The sequence below is a fragment of the Lepisma saccharinum genome, chromosome 14 (assembly GCF_977018435.1).
Source record: "Lepisma saccharinum chromosome 14, izLepSacc3.1, whole genome shotgun sequence".
Lineage (NCBI taxonomy): Eukaryota > Metazoa > Arthropoda > Insecta > Zygentoma > Lepismatidae > Lepisma > Lepisma saccharinum.
Window position 1 is genome coordinate 68,300,249 of NC_139242.1, and position 19,476 is coordinate 68,319,724.

Sequence of the window (19,476 nt, forward strand, 5' to 3'; positions counted from 1 at the left end):
TTCGAACCAGGAACTCCTGGTGTTGTAGCGAGCTGTGGTAACCACTCCCCCACGGTTGGTTGATCTGATGGTTGATTTGACGTTTTAAGTCCACTTTATATACAGAAAGGCTAATCGGGACTAGACCTATAGTTTAATGTGGGATCCGAACCACTATATTCCTCCATCGGGTACAGATCCGGGACCACTTCCATTCCCCCACGGAGGTCGGTCGACAACAAACATGTGAGGAAGGCGCTAACCATTCGGATACGTGGGTATCGGTAAAGCAAACTGCATTTCTCCTGAGTAGTAATTTCCAATTGAATTTTTTAAATACCATCTTTATATATGATTAACGTTTTTTCAAATTTTGCATTGCTTGATTTCCATAATTTCCCCATCTCACGATCTCGTTACTGAAGGATCTGGGCTCAAACCCTGGCCTTTGCATGAGTGTTTCTTTGCAACCACTCTTCACCCGTTTAATTTAATCAACGTTCATCGTCATGGCAGAAATTAGGTAAAGCGATGGAAGAGAGAAGAAAATACAAATAATTTCCTCCCAGTGCATCTGCAGGGCTCTGTGAAATCAGGAGCCTAGAATTCTCTGTTTATGATTGTCCCTCACGACTTTCCAACTCTTAGCTACTTATTCCGATTAAATCTATACATCTAGAAAAAACGATGGGTAACAAAACACAACTTTAAACAAACCATTTTTCTACTTTCTTCAATGATGTTCATTTGGCTTTTTGAGTACTGGGATACATTTTTCATTTCTAATTTTCTCATTATTCACTGCAGGCAGAGTACAACACACAAGAACAAGAATGCACGCTCGTCACGAATCCCAGCCTGAATTGTTCTTTGCGAGGTCCCTTCATCAATTTCATTATATCATCACTCATCCTCATTTTCGCGATAACCAAATGTGGCAGAAAAGCGAAGTAAAATAAACCAAACCAACAACAAGAATTAGAACGCGCGTTCACTTGCCCAAATAAATACATCCGTATTTATGATTGTTTAGCTTATCCATTTTTTATTGGAGGCTAAGAGATTAGTATATTTAAATAAAACACTACTAAAACGAGTAGCCGAGCGGGTTAAGGCGTTCACTCGTCTTGAGATCGTTCGCTGCGGGACGGCGTAGGTTCGAATCCGGCTCTGGTCGGAATTTATTCGGCCTACGTATAGGGCCGGTGGCAACCCACCATCGTGAGGAAATTGGGGAGCTCCGAGTGAGTGAGCGTAATCCGGTCACGGAGACCTACTATAACGGCTGGGGATACGTCGGGCCGACCCCCCGACTATTCCAATACTGGTTGAAGATCTCCACGCTTAGAGGTGACGAAGGAAAGCGTGGGAGGGAGACCGGCAGTCGGTAGGTAAGCCTAGGCCCTTCATGGGCTGTTGCGCAACGGATTATATTTATATATACTAAAACGAGAGCAAGAGAGAGCGTGAGCAAATATTTGTTATTTAATCATTATATATTCCATATTTTTAAAAAGATTATTAAAATTTTTGTCTGCACATAAGACGTTCCAATTGCATAAATAATAAAAGTACATCCCATATTATACATACATATTGTACAACGTGTAAAAAGTAGTGTAAATACAGAGGACAGAAGTACTGCAGAAAAATTTCCCCTTAGTTCTTTAGAGGGTTTACAGAAGAAGCGAAGGGAATCCAATCCCCTATCTGTCCTATAGGAGATAGACTGGAGCAAGGTCCGTCGAAGCCCACTTTCCCCCGCTCTAGAAGGTCTGGTCATAACCCGCCTTTTTGTCAATCCTCGTGTTTACAACTTCGGCAGGGGTTCTGTGACGTCATCAGCATGATACTCTCTGCGTGTCTGCTATTTTCAGCACTGTAAAGCTTGCAACGCTATTGTTTTTGAGAGAAAAAATACATACTGAAGAGCATCGCAAAACAACTTACACAGAATACATGAAAGTAATGGTGTATAGATGAATTATAAGTATGTAAAAGCATAAACTTAACCACGGCTAGTGCTGGAAAGGACTGGAAGAAGAGCAGCTCTGGGTCCATTGTTTTTGTTTCATTTGCTTTCCATTACTTCCACCTAGATCCGAAACTTTAGCGACTATTTCATACCCAGCTACCCCAACCATTGATATAATATCAAACAACAAAGCCTTGGTCATAGCCGTATCAAAGTTATAGTATACTGGCTGTTTCCATTCACCTGTCAATCCTCGAAGCATTGCAACCTGAACATTTCTATGGGGACCCAAAACTCTATCATTGTCCCTGCTGTTTCATAATATTCAAAACTGGTGCAAGAATTCCCGGTTGGAGTCTCAATTTCTGCGCCCAGCGACGAAGTGTTGCAATGCTGGGTAATGGAATTCCGACCTCTGATCTCATGTGGGTATACAATCGTTCACTGATCGCCCTTTGTGTTAATGCAGGAATTATATCTTCCTGGTTCCACACCTGTGCTTTCTTTTCCCCTTAATTAACATGTTGATTTCAGTAGCGTGCCCAAGGGGGGTTAATGGGGGTTATAACCCCCCTCTTTTGCCCAGTATTCCTAAAAAAAGAACGTCAAAGGTAGGAAAATATGACAAAATGAGAGCTGATTACCAAGAAAAAGTATACATAACCCCTCCCTTTCGAAAATCCTGAGCACGTCACTGGTTGATTTGCCCTAGAGTAAAGGTTTTGCTCAAAATTTGTCTCACTTTTTTGTTCACGATAGTTCTTCCGCTCCCTTGTTTTTAAAGCCACTTTTGACTGCAATACCTTCTTATACCTTGCTTGCCATTTTTGCAAATTGATTTTAAGGTTTTTGATTTCCTCGTGACAATTATTTATATCTGTCTTTAGCTTATCATTTTCCTCACGAAGCACTTCCAATTGTTTTGTGTTTTCGATTTTTTTAACTTTCTATTGAACAAACGAATGACAACACAGATAAAGGCTTTTGTTCTTGAGGTGGCACGCTGCTGTTCACAAATAATTGTTCACTTACCTTAGAGAGAACTCTCTTTTTAGCACATCTTGCCTTTGCACGTCTTGCACGAACGCTGTTGTCGTCCCTGACCTGCACATGTGTGACTGGAAGTAACAATGTAGGAATGACATCTTTCTTCAGTCTCTTCTTTGGTGTAATTCCTAATAATTCCGATTTTAAATCGCGTTCGTAACATTCTGGTGAAAAATGTGAAGAACAAATACTCGAGTTAGCAACCTGAAATTTGTCTTTTCGATAACATTTGCTCTCCCAGATTTTTCTGAACTTCGTTGGGAGGAAATTTGTGGTAAACAATATCAAAATTTTTAGTTTTCCTGAGATAGTTTCGACATGTGCTCACAGTACAGTTAGACATTATTATTATCACTCACAGTACAATATGAAAAACACAACAAAATGACTAAAAATACACGCGAATACACGAATACAAGAGCAAGGAAAGAACACAGAAACACGTTTCCCCTGCTAAAACTAGCCGATACTAAACTTTCCCCAGCGATCTGTCATGTCTATGACGTCACAGTTTTACAACCACCTCGGCTAGCTCAAAAGGCGCGTTATGAACGGACCTTCCAAAGCGAGCGGCAAACACAGGTCAACGGACCTTGGACTGGAGGACCTGAAAGCACGGGCTTTCAACCATTGGAGCGGGGGCGAGGGGGCAAGGGGGCAAGGGAGGTAGAGGCAGAAATCTTCCGTTTCCCTTCGAAAACCCGTTTCTACCTGGAACTGTGAGGCGGAGAAAGAGCGAGCTAGGCCGCTGAACGCACCGAGGGACGAGAAGCGCGTGAAAAAAAAAAAGTTTTGCATATGAACTATGGCTTCAACAAAATAATAAATATTGTGATTTGAAAATAATTAGAGATTTGAGATTGATTGATCTATCTCTGCTAGACTAGCTACTCCTCAGTGCACGTCACTGGTAAGAAGGGAAATTCGACACATTTTCTGTTACTCTGGCGAATTTACCAGCAAATGCATAGTCGAAAGAAAACAACTTATGTTTACTTGTACATGCACGCTTTCCGTAGCAAATCTTTTCACGACATTCTTAAGGTTTGAGGTTACGATATCAATAATTAAATGGAAGAAAAATAATTCTTATCTGCCACGAAATGACAATTTCCAAAGTAGTATTGAAATTCGGCACCTTTCTTCGTCTTCTGTGTAGACGCAACTGCGCATTCCAAACTGTACTGCTTGCTTGCTAGTTCGCTCACCACACTGCAGTTTTCAGTGGAAACAAGGCACATAATACTTGATTTTTTACAGGCATCAGTGAGTGTTTCCAACCTATATTTTGTATCTACGATTACAAAAACCACAAGTACGGCGAAATTCCCAGCATGGCGAACATCCCTTATTTTACCCTATATAATTCTCTGCTATACTTGAAGTAATTAAAGATTATTCGATGGATGAATTGGTAAAAGGCACATGTACAACCAACGACAAGGGAAAAGTAGGCAAATTTTCCTTCGCTATTTTCATTACCTTTTTATTCTACATCCTGTGTTGTTTTAAGAAATGAAATTCTGTGGAGGCAAAGTAGAAGTTGTCCTCTGTTTATTGACTTTTTAAAAATTCATGATCATCACATTGTGAAAAACAGACTGGATGAAAATGGTGGTGGACAGTTGGCCTACTGTTTGTCTTGCTGTTGTAGATGTTGAAAGAATGTCACTTTCTAATATTGCTGGCAAATCTTAAACATTTGTGTTGGCTTCATGTGATATCAGTGCTTTTTATATTTACATTGATTTTCTGCCCTTTTCTATGGCTAATGGAAGTATCCTTTATACTATAAATTTGTTGTTCACAAAAAAATAATGCTAAAATTCTTGATTAGTTACTGTTGTTCCCACCAACGTACTGCGTTCATTTTTTACCTTGCAATTCTATCTCTTCAGTTTCTCATATGAATCACAATTTCTCAAATTCATTAATATTGTGATCTCACCTTTTAGCTTAGTGGATAACGTTGCTGCCTTATTAGCCTGTATGAGCATAAAGTTAATTTGAAAACAGACTCTGGTAAACAGTTTACATCCATCACAATTTCTTATTCAATAATTTTGGTGATTTTTCTTCTTACATCCAGCTATTTTTTTTAAAATCTAGTGTCACTTATGGTTGTCGCAATGACAATAAATAGATATTTTGAAGTGTTATGTTAATTTTTTAATTTTTTTGTCATTACAGTATCACATAAGTTACGGTGTAAAGATTAGTTTTAATGTAATGATTTCATCGTTAGTAGAAAACTGTTAATATAGGGGAACGTGGGGAAAGACAAGGTTCTTAATGTTTAACAGGGGCGTGATTAATCCAGATATGATGGGGCGGATTTGAAGTCAGTACGTTTTTAAGTAAGGGTTTAAGAGTAACAGAAGAATGAACTCCTGTTTATCAAATCAAAGGCAGTGTTCTAAGTGGAAATTTCTAGTTGGGTGTATAGGTTTGGTTGATTGATTTGCTTTTTTTCACTTTTGGCTAATTTGCGAAGATGGGAATGAGTGATGACCTTCATAAACATCCATGCCCAGCCCGGGATTCGAACCCGGGACCCCTGGCGTCGTAGCGGGATGTGTATCCACTCCGCGGTGTATGTTTGGAGATGCTTGTATGGATTAACATGAGACTGTGCAGTAAGTGGGGAATTCTTATGCAAAGTATTCTAGCTGAGAAGGGAGCGGGTTCATGAAGATGTCCTGTTCTATGGCAGATAGCATCCCCTAGCAAGGGCGTCCGCAGAAGTTTTTATCGGGGGGAGCAGAGTCATAGAAACTTTTATTATTATTATTATTATTATTATTATTATTGCTATTGCTTTTGTAATTATTACTATTATTATAATTGTTATTACTATTACTACTGCTACTACTACTACTACTTATGTTTTGTTTTTCTAAATTACATACATTTGAAATTTCCATATTCTGTATATCTGCATAGAATTTGCATAACTATAGACCTACTCTTAACAATAATTCTTGCAGGTCAAAAAGCTGTTTTTAGAGTTAAATCAGTGTAAAATAAACTGTAAGCTTAAATGTAACCTAATAATAATAATAATAATAATAATAATAATAATAATAATAATAATAATTGCTGTAACTTGTGGCCTGTAAGTCACAGAAAACAATATATTTTATTGTAAAATATCGCTACAATTTCAAGATTCGAATTTCATTAACTATACCCAGAATCTCAGGGGGGCCTTGTCCCCTAGCGTTCTCCCCACCTCCAGCAGTGATCAAGCAATGTACGTATAAACAGCATTATGCGTGTACCACTTGCTGTTGCAAATCGCATCAAACAATATTGCATGTGTGCCGGTATTGCATTAAATCAGTTTGTCAGTCAAAGCAGGTGTGGTTGCGTTATTTTTCAGTTCGTCAAAAATGAGTGACATTCGGAAAGGAAACGTATTAGTTCTCAACACGCAAAATTTGCGAAAGATGAGGAATAAAAAAATAACCGAGGCAGTAATAGTGCAAAAATTGGTGTTCTGTTTTAAAAACACACAGTCAAATTGTTCTGGGTTCCATTGGTTTGAATATATCAGAGAGTCATAATGAGGGAAGAGATGTGGTGAGTAGTACAGAAAATAAGAGGTACAGTGGGATCCATGAGTATTACCGTGCAAATCGTCCATCACCATGTTCGTGCACTTAATTTGACCCAATAAGAGCTTCAAGAATTAAAAGAAAACTCAAAACAAGCTTTTGACAACTTCTGCACCAGCATACAGAAAAGTCCATCACTTAAAAACACATAGGATGTAAGAGAAAAATTAATGAAAATAGTCATGGACAATTTGCACGGTAATACTTATACATTGTATACATTTGTATGATTTATCTGATTGTGAGTTACAAAAAATAGTATGAATAATACTGACAAGGAATCAATCAGTTGATCCTATACGTACAAATACGTTTACCTCATACGTACAATTTACTAATTTAGAAATAACACAATGGGTACAGTACAGTGGGATCCGTGAGTATTACCGTGCAAATCGTCCATCACCGTGTTCGTGCACTTTATTTGACCCGATAAGAGGTTCAAGAATTAAAAGAAAACTCAAAACAAGCTGTTAACAACTTCTGCACCAGCATACTTAATCATCCATCGCTTAAAAACACATAGGATGTAAGAGCAAAGTTAATGAAAATAGTCATGGACAATTTGCATGGTAATACTGTACATTCATTTCTAAATAAGGGGCGGTAAAGTTTTCTTCAGCTACGGCTCCCTAATATTTAAGCACACGGAGTGACTCAATGTAAACAAACATCTATTTTTTCAACACAAATCCCTTTATTGAACCCTTTTTTACATATAAAGACGATTGAAACTAACAAACATGTATGAATAATTTGTTTAGAAACCAATATCTGAAAAAAGTTACTTTCTTGCGCCATAGGCGGAGCAAGATCGCGTAACTCCATTCACCAGCCCTCAAGAATTAATTTTAACATTGGAAATAACAGAAAATAAATGTTTAGTATTAGTTAAGACAGTGGTAATTCGTCCATAAGTATTCATTTCTCGCATAAAACGCGCGTCCTCAGTGTCTACTATCACAAGCGGAGCAACAAATACAAAGAAGAAGATCACACAATGTTGTCTGTGTTTCAATAATCTGTGCAGCAACGCCGCACATAACGGTAGAGAAGGAGAGAAAGCGAGTGGGTGGATCAAGCACCTCGAGCTGCCTCACGGCTGGTAGTTGTCCCACCTTTCGTTCTCACGCATTCATTGGTCGAGCATTCTCGAGTTACTACCTGCGCAAGGGACTCGTTTTCGTTCGTTTACTCCATAGATTACTGGGACAGAGTATACCAACTAAACCGTAGTGTACATATACCATGAGGGTCAAAATGGGGTAATACCAGTCATGCCCCATCCCTTCTCCTCAGGAGCAAGAGTTTTAGGTTGTGTCATAATAGTGCAAAAAATTTGTGCATTAGCAATAAACTCATCAACTGTTTCGGAAACTAAGGACCACAACACGGTACAAAAGAGTTCCAAATAATACACACGTTTGTCTTTGAAAGAACAAACATGAAGTCGCAACATTACTTCACAACATTTGTTGTAAAGCAGTGCACAAACTGGATGCCTGGAAATGAAGTCATCAGCTGTCGAACCAACGGCTAGTTTCTATTTATAGCACCTCCGATACCCCGTATTGCCCAGTTCCCCATCTTGTCCCACGCTCCCGTGTGGTTTGTCAATTAACAATATCTGCATACTCCATCTTGATAAATCGTGCTTACTATAGCGGCATTCCGTGTGAAAGTACCCTGAACCTCAAAAGAAGAAGGTAAAGTGTTCCCCTGTGCATAGCACCACGCCATGAAGGCGTATAGGGGGTGTGGGGGTAACGCCCCACACTTTCTTGATCCGGTCGTGAGTGGGGGTGATGTGATCAGCATCACGCCCCTGATCGCCTTTACCCCCCAGGGTTTCCCCAGGTACCCATGTTATTCGACGCTGGGTGGGCGCCGGGGCCGCTTCCACCGTTAGAAAAGTACCCTGAACCTCATTTTTAAAAATAAATGCAATGCTGTAACTTTATCCTATCTTGTGAGTGAACAATCTAAAATTGTAATTTGTATAAAAATTCAAGTATTATACATAATTAAGTTAGAAAGTAGAAGGTATTTTACAAGTTAATCGTTTATTATAACTGTTTGATTCACTCGTGTTTTCTATTGTGTCCCACCCATGACCCCTCAAAAAAATTGATCTGTTACATTTCCCGCTCAACTCCACTAGAATATGAGCGTAAAAGGTCAATTACTTTCTCTCTTTGTCTTTAATAATGTATTGTTCATCATTTGACAATTAACAGAAATTAAAATAAATTTCTTATTAAGTGAAGAGGCAGTGTTTCGACTGTCCCACCAGTCACACAAAACTGTTTACTTACAGCTACAAATCTGGGAGAGTATTTTAAGGGTAGTTATGTTTCAACAGTGTTAAGTTTCATATTTCATTGCACAGAAACTGTAAGAAAAATGTTGCTTAACTATCAGTACAATAGTTACTTTAATATAAAAAATGTAGCTTGCGTGTCCTGCCCGTGACAATGGACGACCCCTATAGTACCAGCTAGAATAAATAATATGCAGATATTATTTTCATATTATATACAATAAAATGTCCCTATTCTTAAACAAATAGTGCTCCTTTCGCGCCAAATTAAAGCCCCAAGAAGTTACATAGGGTGTAGTATTTTCTCCTGGTGTAAAGGTCCTTGTCCAGACAGCCATAAAGATCGTTCACTTTCAGACAATCGGTCTTGCTCATACGGTGTCTCTGGCCCAGTCTTTTCGTAGGCATCGTTGGGGTTATCGTGGGACGTCCTTTGCCAACACTGAAAATTATGAAGACGTGAAATGAATTAGTAAATCTGAGAGGTTGTTATTTTTATTTCATTGTTTTATACTCATAGTAGAATAGAGAGCAAATAGACGCCAGGATGCCTAACCAGATATGTTTTATCGAGCTTCTTCCCACGTGCAGTGCATGGTAGCTACTGATAAAATAGTCTTGTGAGTTTGTTCTTTTAACCTAATGTTACGTATGTGTGCCAAAAAGGAAATTGAAGCGACAGTAGCGACAATGTGACGGAAACAAGCACCGGAGATTCAAGCTAGCGCCTGCAGAACTTCAACGTCACTCTTAAGATCTCCATACTCGAAGCAGTTGCTTCTACTGCCCATGGGCGGAGTTTGAGCTTTGGGGGGGGGGCAGACTCTGGGAGAAGCATATGATGTACCTGAGGGTTATTGAATATTCCCTAGTTTATAAGGGGTCCGGAGGCCTTCCCCCGGAAATTAAAAAAAAAAAACTTAAAAAAACTGAGTTCTAGGCCTTTTAGATTTGAATATGTTAAATTTCCTCGCTTAAGTAAACAAATATTAATTAGTATATTTAAAAGAAGCAAAACAGTACGATTATTGCATTTTGCATTTAATTAATTTTTTATTGATACAATACTCGTATAACTTTAAAAATGTTACGGTACAATAGTAAGCTTCAGAAATTTTAGAAAAATTAAATTGAAAAGTTATTTTGATGCCTCAGCAGTAACTGTTGACTCAACACAAAATCATTTTACGTTTTCCTTTCTTCAAACTGTACACATCAATCGAATCGTCTAAGACCCACTCTTGAGGCGCAATTACCGCACATGACATCATGCCAAATGTAAAGATTTGCGACATGGCTGCATAACAAAAATGTAGTAACTGAACTTAATCATGTGTTATTTTTTAAATCTTTTTTAAGTTGGGGGAGTCTGCCCCTCCAGAACCCCGCCTATGCTACTGCCTTCTTGCTTGCTCAGAATTCTAATGTCACCCTTTCGCAAAACAGAGGGAAAGGAGAGGAGGGAAGATAGACGGGGGGGGAATAAATGAGATAGAAGTAGAAATGCAGAGATAAAAGATAAGGATACAAAAATAGAAATGGACTGCCAGAGAAAAGACAGAGGGAGTAGTGAAGACAGAAAGAAATAATGAGAGAGAGAGAGAGAGAGAGAGAGAGAGATATGCAGAACAATAGACAGAGAGGGAGGAAAGAAAAAGAAAACTGTGAAGACAGTGAACGAGAGGTGTAGAACGAGAGAGAGTGAAAGAGAAAGGCATAGAGGAGAGAAGTGGAGACTGGGTAAAAAAGAGAGAGAGAGAAAGAGGAAGAAGGTAGAACTGGCCAAAAATAAACAAGAAGAGAATTTCATTTAAATTCTTGATATTATTGAAGTCTGTTTTCGATCCGATTTAAAAACGGGAAGAAGATTTTGAAAATATACAAATTTCATTTTCCCAAAGGAAGAGCCTACCCAAGGAGATAGCTGTTGGGGCTGCAAGCGCCACTTAAATCCAGCAGCGAAAACAAATTAATTCAACCATTACAATAACAAAACGCGAATCTTGAAAGTGAGATTTTAGAGTAATTTGAATCATTCATGATCCGCATTGTTAAGAAATTTTATTTTTCATTAATTATGAAGAGGGTCTACAATAAGCAAGCGCTGCTGTTTTGCGCGCTCTCTGTTTGTCCTAAGCTGACCAAAGGATGCAAAGTTCTGACCGGTGTCAATACCAGAGGGTACAGCGGGTGTATGCCTCCCTTACAGTCCTTAAACAGACAAGGAAACGCACACAAACTTTAATATTTACCAAACTTTCCTACAGCATAAATGAAGCAACAAACTCAACCCACCCCAAAATAAATTCTGGGTAGCATACTGACCTGAAGTAGTATTGCCCATAATGCATGATACTGTCGTAATCGTATTCAAAAGAGTAGGTAGTATTCTCCAGACTCTGCTTTTCGAAATTGACCAAGAACCCTGAAAGAAATAGAAATTGATAAGCAAACTAGTGATGAGGTATATTTTCTCTTTTTACATTTGAACACAGTTTATGCTATGCACAGTGTTTCAAAATTTGTGTATCATGTCCAGGGTTGTTAAAGGTACAGGGCTCCGCAACAGGACCGAAAGCTTCTCTCTTGCACAATTTAAATTCGGTCCAATTTGCGTATTGTTTCATTGAAAAAATGTTTCTGGACCGTATTCAAATTCATCCAGAGAAAAGGTTCCTGGACCGTATTTAAATTCATCCGGAGAAAAGGTTCCTGGACCGTATATAAATTCATCCGGAGAAAAGGTTCCTGGACCGTATTTAAATTCATCCGGAGAAAAGGTTCCTGGACCGTATATAAATTCATCCGGAGAAAAGGTTCCTGGACCGTATATAAATTCATCCGGAGAAAAGGTTCCTGGACCGTATATAAATTCATCCGGAAAGAAGGTTCCTGGACCGTATATAAATTCATCCGGAGAAAAGGTTCCTGGACCCTATATAAATTCATCCGGAGAAAAGGTTCCTGGACCGTATATAAATTCATCCGGAGAAAAGGTTCCTGGACCGTATATAAATTCATCCGGAGAAAAGGTTCCTGGACCGTATTTAAATTCATCCGGAGAAAATGTTCCTGGACCGTATATAAATTCATCCGGAGAAAAGGTTCCTGGACCGTATATAAATTCATCCGGAGAAAAGGTTCCTGGACCGTATATAAATTCATCCGGAGAAAAGGTTCCTGGATCGTATTTAAATTCATCCGGAGAAAAGGTTCCTGGACCGTATATAAATTCATCCGGAGAAAATGTTCCTGGACCGTATATAAATTCATCCGGAGAAAAGGTTCCTGGACCGTATATAAATTCATCCGGAGAAAAGGTTCCTGGACCGTATATAAATTCATCCGTAGAAAAGGTTCCTGGACCGTATATAAATTCATCCGGAGAAAAGGTTCCTGGACCGTATATAAATTCATCCGGAGAAAAGGTTCCTGGACGGTATATAAATTCATCCGGAGAAAAGGTTCCTGGACCGTATATAAATTCATCCGGAGAAAATGTTCCTGGACCGTATATAAATTCATCCGGAGAAAAGGTTCCTGGACCGTATATAAATTCATCCGGAGAAAAGGTTCCTGGACCGTATATAAATTCATCCGGAGAAAATGTTCCTGGACCGTATATAAATTCATCCGGAGAAAAGGTTCCTGGACCGTATATAAATTCATCCGGAGAAAAGGTTCCTGGACCGTATATAAATTCATCCGGAGAAAAGGTTCCTGGACCGTATATAAATTCATCCGGAGAAAAGGTTCCTGGACCGTATATAAATTCATCCGGAGAAAATGTTCCTGGACCGTATATAAATTCATCCGGAGAAAAGGTTCCTGGACCGTATATAAATTCATCCGGAGAAAAGGTTCCTGGACCGTATATAAATTCATCCGGAGAAAAGGTTCCTGGACCGTATATAAATTCATCCGGAGAAAAGGTTCCTGGACCGTATATAAATTCATCCGGAGAAAAGGTTCCTGGACCGTATATAAATTCATCCGGAGAAAAGGTTCCTGGATCGTATTTAAATTCATCCGGAGAAAAGGTTCCTGGACCGTATATAAATTCATCCGGAGAAAAGGTTCCTGGACCGTATATAAATTCATCCGGAGAAAAGGTTCCTGGACCGTATATAAATTCATCCGGAGAAAAGGTTCCTGGACCGTATATAAATTCATCCGGAGAAAAGGTTCCTGGACCGTATATAAATTCATCCGGAGAAAAGGTTCCTGGACCGTATATAAATTCATCCGGAGAAAAGGTTCCTGGACGGTATATAAATTCATCCGGAGAAAAGGTTCCTGGACCGTATATAAATTCATCCGGAGAAAAGGTTCCTGGACCGTATATAAATTCATCCGGAGAAAAGGTTCCTGGACCGTATATAAATTCATCCGGAGAAAAGGTTCCTGGACCGTATATAAATTCATCCGGAGAAAAGGTTCCTGGACCGTATATAAATTCATCCGGAGAAAAGGTTCCTGGACCGTATATAAATTCATCCGGAGAAAAGGTTCCTGGACCGTATTTAAATTCATCCGGAGAAAAGGTTCCTGGACCCTATATAAATTCATCCGGAGAAAAGGTTCCTGGACCGTATATAAATTCATCCGGAGAAAAGGTTCCTGGACCGTATATAAATTCATCCGGAGAAAAGGTTCCTGGACCGTATATAAATTCATCCGGAGAAAAGGTTCCTGGACCGTATATAAATTCATCCGGAGAAAAGGTTCCTGGACCGTATATAAATTCATCCGGAGAAAAGGTTCCTGGACCGTATTTAAATTCATCCGGAGAAAAGGTTCCTGGACCGTATATAAATTCATCCGGAGAAAAGGTTCCTGGACCGTATATAAATTCATCCGGAGAAAAGGTTCCTGGACCGTATATAAATTCATCCGGAGAAAAGGTTCCTGGACCGCATATAAATTCATCCGGAGAAAAGGTTCCTGGACCGTATATAAATTCATCCGTAGAAAAGGTTCCTGGACCGTATATAAATTCATCCGGAGAAAAGGTTCCTGGACCGTATTTAAATTCATCCGGAGAAAAGGTTCCTGGACCGTATATAAATTCATCCGGAGAAAAGGTTCCTGGACCGTATATAAATTCATCCGGAGAAAAGGTTCCTGGACATTATATAAATTCATCCGGAGAAAAGGTTCCTGGACCGTATTTAAATTCATCCGGAGAAAAGGTTCCTGGACCGTATATAAATTCATCCGGAGAAAATGTTCCTGGACCGTATATAAATTCATCCGGAGAAAAGGTTCCTGGACCGTATATAAATTCATCCGGAGAAAAGGTTCCTGGACCGTATTTAAATTCATCCGGAGAAAAGGTTCCTGGACCGTATTTAAATTCATCCGGAGAAAATGTTCCTGGACCGTATATAAATTCATCCGGAGAAAAGGTTCCTGGACCGTATATAAATTCATCCGGAGAAAAGGTTCCTGGACCGTATATAAATACATCCGGAGAAAAGGTTCCTGGACCGTATATAAATTCATCCGGAGAAAATGTTCCTGGACCGTATATAAATTCATGCGGAGAAAATGTTCCTGGACCGTATATAAATTCATCCGGAGAAAAGGTTCCTGGACCGTATATAAATTCATCCGGAGAAAAGGTTCCTGGACCGTATTTAAATTCATCCGGAGAAAAGGTTCCTGGACCGTATATAAATTCATCCGGAGAAAAGGTTCCTGGACCGTATTTAAATTCATCCGGAGAAAAGGTTCCTGGACCGTATATAAATTCATCCGGAGAAAAGGTTCCTGGACCGTATTTAAATTCATCCGGAGAAAAGGTTCCTGGACCGTATATAAATTCATCCGGAGAAAAGGTTCCTGGACCGTATTTAAATTCATCCGGAGAAAAGGTTCCTGGACCGTATATAAATTCATCCGGAGAAAAGGTTCCTGGACCGTATATAAATTCATCCGGAGAAAAGGTTCCTGGACCGTATTTAAATTCATCCGGAGAAAAGGTTCCTGGACCGTATATAAATTCATCCGGAGAAAAGGTTCCTGGACCGTATTTAAATTGAGCCGGAGAAAAGGTTCCTGGACCGTATTTAAATTCATCCGGAGAAAAGGTTCCTGGACCGTATATAAATTCATCCGGAGAAAAGGTTCCTGGACCGTATTTAAATTCATCCGGAGAAAAGGTTCCTGGACCGTATATAAATTCATCCGGAGAAAATGTTCCTGGACCGTATATAAATTCATCCGGAGAAAAGGTTCCTGGACCGTATATAAATTCATCCGGAGAAAAGGTTCCTGGACCGTATTTAAATTCATCCGGAGAAAATGTTCCTCGACCGTATATAAATTCATCCGGAGAAAAGGTTCCTGGACCGTATTTAAATTCATCCGGAAAGAAGGTTCCTCGACCGAATTGAAATACTTTAGAGATAAAAAGATTCTTTACGGTCCAGAACCCATTTACGATTGCTGATTATTTTCTCTCCTGGACCGGAATTGAATTTGTTTACAATTCTTGGACCTTTAACAACCCTGGTCGATGACATCGTCTGTCATGTTAATTGCTACCATGTAGACGAGTGATGATTAAAAATAAATAGTTGAAAGAAGAAAAACCATGGCACACCTTTGCCCTGGCCTGATTCGAACCCAGAAACGTTGAGAGTTGAAGTGTACTGAGGTAGCATAAAGTTGTGTCGTTGGTAGAATTCACATCAGAATCCAACTGTGATTTTCGAAGCCGGAAAGAATCTTTAAGGTTATTACCCACTGATACGCGGAAAAACGCAGCAACCGAATTTCTGTTGTCAGCTTCTATTGAAATCAAATGATGTAACGCCCACTACAACGAAGCGCGGAATTCCGTACCAGAAGTCTGCAAGTATCTATGCCGGAAATTTTCTGTTGGCCGCGACTCCAAGTGCCCTCTCGTGTAATTCCGCGTCTCTTCGTTTAGCTCCGGCAAACGTCATGCTCGGCCTGACCCTGCTGTAGCCAAGCATGGTTCGGAACGTAGCGGCGCGGTAGATGGGCGGTCTACTCTCGGAAAGGCACATGGAATCCTCCACTCGAAGGTTAGGGGTGGCGCCTTTCCGGCGTCTCAGTGGGCGTTAAGCTTTAGTCTTACCTGGGATGACGTTCTCCTCGTGGATGGTGATGAACTGGTCCCTGTCCGCTCGGGACTGCTCGTGGAAGACACCGACGGCGTGAAGGAGTTCGTGGATGGTCCGTCCCTCGTGTCCAAGGCAGTTGGGACCATTGTCGTCCGGGGGCAGAAGGGACAACAGCTGAGGGCCTCCAAATTTCCCGACGTAGGACCAACACCTGCGGAAGCAAGTGAAAATAAAACAAAAAAGTTTCCTTCCAATTCTTTCTTTATGCACTGCCACAGTACAGGGTGTTTCAAAAGTCGCACAACACTAACTACTTATTAACATACCAAAAGCGACAATATGATCATCATGCAAGCAGTTTCATTAATGATCCTTGTTGGTTATGTGAATAGTGACTGCGGGACAGTAACTGAAGTAGTGGCCCGGCGTAAACGAGGCGAACCGTGGATAAACAGCCCAAGTCCACGAGCACAAACGCAAACAGGGAATCGCTTCTCTCTCTTCGGCGAACCACGCAGTCGAAAAGGAAGCAGAAAATATTTTAAATGGAGCGGAATCGTGGCTTCAGATTTTGAAAACCTGTAAACCTGGTACATACAGTCTAACAACTCATTTTGTATCACGGCTGATGTGTATTTATTTACCAGGTATCCAAAAAAGTTCATGCCGTATATTGCAGTGAAAAATAAAGACTCTGTAATTTCTGGCAAATGTGTTTTATTCAACAAAATAAGCTCCTTCAGCTTCAATTACATGTTCCCAACGAAATACAAGCTTATAAATCCCGCGTTTGTAAAAGTTAGAAATTAATTTAATATCTTTTATTCCATTAATTTCCCCTATAAGCAAAAACTTGTCCTATGACCTGCGTGACATCATCTCGGTTTCGGAACTGTTGCTCACGCAAATTGTTAGCCATGGCCAAAAACAAGTGAAAGTCGGATGGGGCAATGTCCTGGGAGTAAGGAGGATGAGGTAAAATTTCCCAACCAAGTGTGTTGATTACCTCCTTGGTCGCTTTCTCCGTATGAGGTCCAGCGTTGTCTTGAAGAATGATCACTCCTTTCCTGTTGACTAGTGCTGGCTGCTTCGGACGCAGTGCAGCTGCAACCTTTGCAACTGGGACGAGTACACCTCGGATGTGATGGTTTTGCCATGCTCTAGGAATTCAAAGTGCACAACACCAGCGCTGGTCCACCAAACACAGAGCAGAACCACCTGTTGATGAATGTTTTCTTTGGGAGTCAATGCAACAGAACCAGGGGGCGACCATTGATGTTTTATTTTGCGGTTACTGTATAACACCCATTTCTCGTCACATGTCAATATCTGGTCCAGGAATGGTGCTTTCGTGTGGCGTGACAGCAATGATGCGCAAATGGTGAGCCGCTGGCGTTTGTTTTCCTCGGACAAAACGTGAGGAACCCACTTACTGAGCTTCCAAGTCTTCCCGAGGTTGTGCAGATGCAATCGAATGGTTTCCTCCGACACTCCAAACTCTTGTGCAAGTTCTTTGCACGTTTGCTGTTAATCGCGCTCGATGATCTCCTTCAGCAGGGTTTCGTCGATAGTAGCTCGAGGCTTGTCCAGCTCGAGGCTTGTCCTGGAGGCTCTCATCGCCCGATGCAAAGCGACTGAACCACTTTCGCGCTGTGCGCTCACTCACTGATGCCTCTCCGAACGCGGAGCATATCTTTCGAGCAGCGGCTGCAGCATTGCTGCCAAATTTGAACTCATACAGTAAACACGGCCGTAAAACGTCCTTTGACACTGACATGTTCCCTTCAGGATTGTAGTTCCTACAGACCTGCTGTCTAAGCGACCGACACGCCTCCCAACTCTGCACTCACTGACGGTTGCCGGGAATGTAAACTTTTGACGCCATCCAGACAGGGTTGATGACACATGCCGTTTGACTTTCACTTTTCGTTCCAGCGGCACGAACTTTCTTGGATACCTGGTACTTTGGATTCCTCTAAATATTCATGCAAAACTGTTATCTAGCTTAGCAATCTCATTTACTAAATCTAGGAAGATGCCTCTGTTTAAAGATTGTTCTCTTTCGTTATGTCCTCGTAGAGCAAGTTCATGTCGACCACAGAATTTTAAGCAATCGATAATTCTATTTAATATATGCCTATTTTTCCGGACAAATTCATTGTGCCTTGTAATTGACAGTCCATATCTTCATCGATTTGAGTTCGAACATCAACCTTTCCAAACAAACTCAATTTTAATGAGTTTCCAATGTGCGAAGAACTAGTTTCATGTGACTTAATTCTTTCATAAAGATGTTTGAGATCACTTATACCATGAACTGTCCATGAAGCATCTCCACCAAACAAAAGGCAATTAAAACAAAAGAGAGTTTTCTTGATCTCGCTAGCTGTCAACCACGGTTTTCTGTTACCAGTCTGGATTGAAAGAGCGTGATTGTGATTTGTGTTTTTGTATTAATTTAACACTCGGATGGTCAGGACCTAATTGTTTAACAACAAGTTTTTCTTGGTCACTCAATGTCTGAAATGGTGTTGCCAACAAGAAATCCACTTTGTTCATAGAGAATAAAAGCCACCACAACGCTCACTACAACACGCGGGATCGAACGAACGGGACGCGACGGAACTAGCCCCGAATCAACATCTAAAACTCATTGCACTCCCCCTTCGCTCCCTCTGCTAGCACGTGACCTTCACTGTAGCGTGTAGTGTACACCACGCCTTCCTCTGCGACGAGCCCCGAGACCGATAACTGACATCAATGCCGCTAGGAGCGCTGTCGTATCCATTGCAGCAGACGATGAACTTACGTGGGTAAAAATCGCCTTTTAAAAGATTGTGTGATAGTTATGTATTATGGCGATTGAAAATTACGTCAATACGTCCGTTTTTCTTTAGGGGCTAAGCCCCGGAAGCCCCAAGCGACGAGACGCCACTGGAAATTAGAAGCCTTAACTTTGACGAAATTGCTAGAAAGAACGTTAGCAACTTATCGTCTCAGTGGGCAACCTACTTACCCCTTTGGATACTTGATGGGCCAGATGAGAAGGAAGTCATCGGCCTTTCCGTCCCACGGAACGAACTTGATGCAGGTCATGAAGTTGATCGTAGCTATACCGTTGTAAATGGTCACGTAGTCCTCCGGATCTAAATCATTGAGAGAAGAAAGCAGTACTTCAACTGGATTTTCTTGACGAAAACCAAAATGCACTAAATAAGTGATCTTGAATAGTGTTTATTTTTATCATGATATGCTATTGGATTAATATTTTTATATGGGTCATTTTAATGGAAAGTAGTAAGACTAGAATAAAAAACACTTAATAACGTCGCAAGAAAATTTGATTGGTTGGATACAATTTTGAACGTAGCTAGTTCTGCTTCAGATGTAACAGCTAAGTATGTTGATATTTTTACTATTAATTTTCCATTACAATTTTTGAAA

At 40.3% G+C, this 19,476-nt stretch overlaps 1 protein-coding gene across 2 annotated transcripts in view; it reads right to left on the minus strand.

Annotated features, from left to right (window-relative positions):
* Window positions 1-7,210: 7,210 nt before the first annotated feature.
* LOC145998987 (hatching enzyme 1.2-like) overlaps window positions 7,211-19,476 on the minus strand; it is a 46,805-nt gene continuing 34,539 nt past the window's right edge. The window contains exons 5-9 of one of the 2 annotated variants that reach the window (XR_014443354.1): window positions 19,049-19,178; window positions 16,047-16,243; window positions 11,264-11,363; window positions 8,543-9,380; window positions 7,214-8,310 (exon numbers count right to left, since the gene is read on the minus strand). Coding sequence is in view for 1 of the 2 variants with exons in the window: in XM_083135841.1 (XP_082991967.1) it covers window positions 9,206-9,380; window positions 11,264-11,363; window positions 16,047-16,243; window positions 19,049-19,178 (602 nt within the window). In the remaining variant the exon portion in view is untranslated. Of the gene's footprint in view, window positions 9,381-11,263; window positions 11,364-16,046; window positions 16,244-19,048; window positions 19,179-19,476 lie in introns of both variants that reach the window. The other variant, XM_083135841.1, reaches the window with a different exon arrangement.